Genomic DNA, 2,670 nt, shown 5'->3' with positions numbered 1-2,670 from the left:
AATATATTATTAATAGTATGTATTATCTTTTTGTATGATTATTCTTAGAATTATTCATCTTGCTTACACTAGTACCGTACACTCTTTATTATTGGAAACTTATTCTTTATTATTGTTGAGATGACTTCCGCCCAACACTTGTGGCATGTGTCATGAGCAAGATAAAATAAAAATCATCTCTTGACTCTCATCAAAGATCATTGAGTTCATCGTTATATATATTTGTCCCCCATGTGAACATGGCAACCTCAATACCCACCTCCTCTGGAATTAATAAAGTATTACTATGTAGCGCAGAGCTGCAGCTCTTTCTTACTACACTGTAGGTCATACAATAATGCTCTCGCCCTGGCTTCAATTGGGTGCAGTGAACAAGCTGAAAAAGGGCTTCAATCCAACCTTCAAAATCCAGGGCAAGCCGTACCGCCGACTAGGAAATCTTCTTCCCACTGCTGGAACTGAACCAAAGTTTGCACGGACTTTTTTTCCTGACTCTGCCACAGAACTTCAGGATAGGCTGAGACTGTCACATATTTTACGGTCAGACATTTTGAATGAACTTCAACCTGAGAGAGAAGGTGAGTCAAGAGTACCCAAAGCTTAATGAAGAACAAAGAGTAGTGCATAATGTTGTGATACAGTCAGTTGTAGAGAAGCAAAGCAAGATATTTGCCCTGGAGGCAAGAGGAGGGACAGGGAAAACCACACTATAAACCTGATTCTTGGGGCTGTCCGTTCCTTTAAGAAGATCGCCCTTGCTACAACTCTGTCAGGCATTGCAGCAACTCTGCTCTCAAATGGCAGAACATTACACAGCAGATTCAAATACCCCTTAGTGTGATCGAACAGCCCATGTGATGTGTGAGTCCCCATGATGCCAGTTGCACTTTGTTACGCCAAACAGAGCTGCTCATCATTGATGAAGTATCGTTGGGCCACAAACACCTCTTTGAAGCCATAGACCGAACACTTCAAGACATATTATGTGGGAATAACTCTCTGTTCGGTGAGCTAAATGTGCTGATGTCAGGTGACTGTCGCCAAATACTACCGGTAGTTCGCCATGGCTCAAGATCACAGGTAGTCAATGCAACGCTGAAATCGTCATATCTGTGGGAGCATGTTAATATGCTGAGACTGACAAGAAACACGAGGGTTTCGCTTACAGGTGAGACTGCTGATTTCTCCAACAATCTACTGAACATTGGTGATGGCAAACACAACGTATGCAAGCAAATCGGGGAGTTTGCGATAAAACTGCCAGATGACATCACACTAAAGAGTGAACGAGTGTTGATAAATTTTGTCTTCGGTAACTTGCAGTCTAACACAAATCCTGACTGGCTGGCTTTCCGCTGCATCATCTGTCCCACCAACACAGAAGTAGACAGAATTAACAACCCGATCATGCAGTCCTTTTCCGGAGAAGAAAAAGTCTGCAGGAGCAGTGATTCGATGGACGAAAATGAACACCAATACCAGATCGAATTTATCAATTCTCTATGTCCGTCAGGTATGCCACCTCACAAACTGACATTGCGGAAAGACAGCATGGTCATGTTGTTGAGAAATCTGGATCCTGCAAACGGCCACTGCAACGGGACTCGATATGTGGTTCAAAACCTTCAGCAACATGTCATTGATGCTGTCGTTGCTTGCGGTCCATATGCAGGAAAGAGACTTTTCATCCCAAGGATTCCCCTCATGCCTTCAGACAACATAATAATATTTCCCTTCCATATGCGACGGACACAATTTCGGTTAGACATGCTTTCATTTTGCAATGACTATCACCTAAGCTCAGGACAGACTTTGAAAAGGATAGGGGTTTCTTTACAGGGCGATTTTTTCCCATGGACAATTATATTTCGCAATGAGTCGTGTTTGGTCCAGGGAATCTATTAGGATACATGCAAACACACCTGTTGAGAACGACGGAGTTCCAGATGACGCATATACCAGCAATGTTGTCTAGACAGAGGTCCTACGGCAATGAATCAGGTACCGGTACAAACATTTTGTCTTGGGCTTTCCTATCACTGCATCACCTTTCGTAGAACGGGTCTGTGTCTAGTAATAATAATAATAATAATAATAATAATAATAATAATAATAATAACATTAATAACAATAATAACAATAATAATGATAATAATACGAACAACAACAATAACAATGATGATGATAATACTAATAATAATAACCATAATAGCAATAATAATAATAATGATAATGATAATAATATTAATATGAAGAAGAAGGAGAAGAATAGGGTCCCGCTTTTTTACGGATGACTTTTGACAGACGGCACCAATTTTTATCGAGCTGCGCCCTCTCTCTTTTATCAGTTTGTCTCATTTACACAATATCAGTATACGTGTAAGGGCTTGTGTCCATTGGGACAGAAACCGAACGACCCCATTCCGTCCGTCTCAAGGAAAGTCGGTAATTGAAATGAAGAACGATTTTTTCCCCTAAGAAATCAGTGAAAATTCCGTTTGGCTGAGTCAACAGAGACAAAACGACACGTCCGAAAAAAGATGTGTCGGTTGGAAAGCCGATTGCTCAATTTTAGCCTGGCCGGGGGTGACCCATGAGCCATAGGCCCCGCGGGAGCTAAAAAAAATTCTAATTTTGAGTTTGGATTAAAAATCTCATGTTATGTTCGTA

General features: G+C 41.1%; 1 protein-coding gene across 1 annotated transcript; it reads left to right on the top strand.

The window, feature by feature from the left end:
* Positions 1-337: 337 nt before the first annotated feature.
* LOC101849699 lies at positions 338-1,905 on the top strand. Its single transcript, XM_005099510.1, has 2 exons — positions 338-578; positions 1,169-1,905. The coding sequence occupies exons 1-2, from the start codon at positions 338-340 to the stop codon at positions 1,903-1,905; spliced, it is 978 nt and encodes a 325-aa protein (XP_005099567.1).
* Positions 1,906-2,670: the final 765 nt, after the last annotated feature.

This window comes from Aplysia californica, unplaced genomic scaffold (genome assembly GCF_000002075.1).
Source record: "Aplysia californica isolate F4 #8 unplaced genomic scaffold, AplCal3.0 scaffold00215, whole genome shotgun sequence".
In the NCBI taxonomy this organism is placed as follows: domain Eukaryota; kingdom Metazoa; phylum Mollusca; class Gastropoda; order Aplysiida; family Aplysiidae; genus Aplysia; species Aplysia californica.
This window is presented reverse-complemented; position numbering and strand designations above follow the sequence as displayed.

What these genes read in the sequence shown, in the direction of transcription:
- LOC101849699 (XM_005099510.1), top strand. Translation starts at nt 338, where the DNA reads ATGCTCTCGCCCTGGCTTCAATTGGGTGCAGTGAACAAGCTGAAAAAG. An exon ending in ACTTCAACCTGAGAGAGAAG is followed by an intron (nt 579 to 1,168) that starts GTGAGTCAAGAG and finishes TTTCGCTTACAG; the next exon opens with GTGAGACTGCTGATTTCTCC.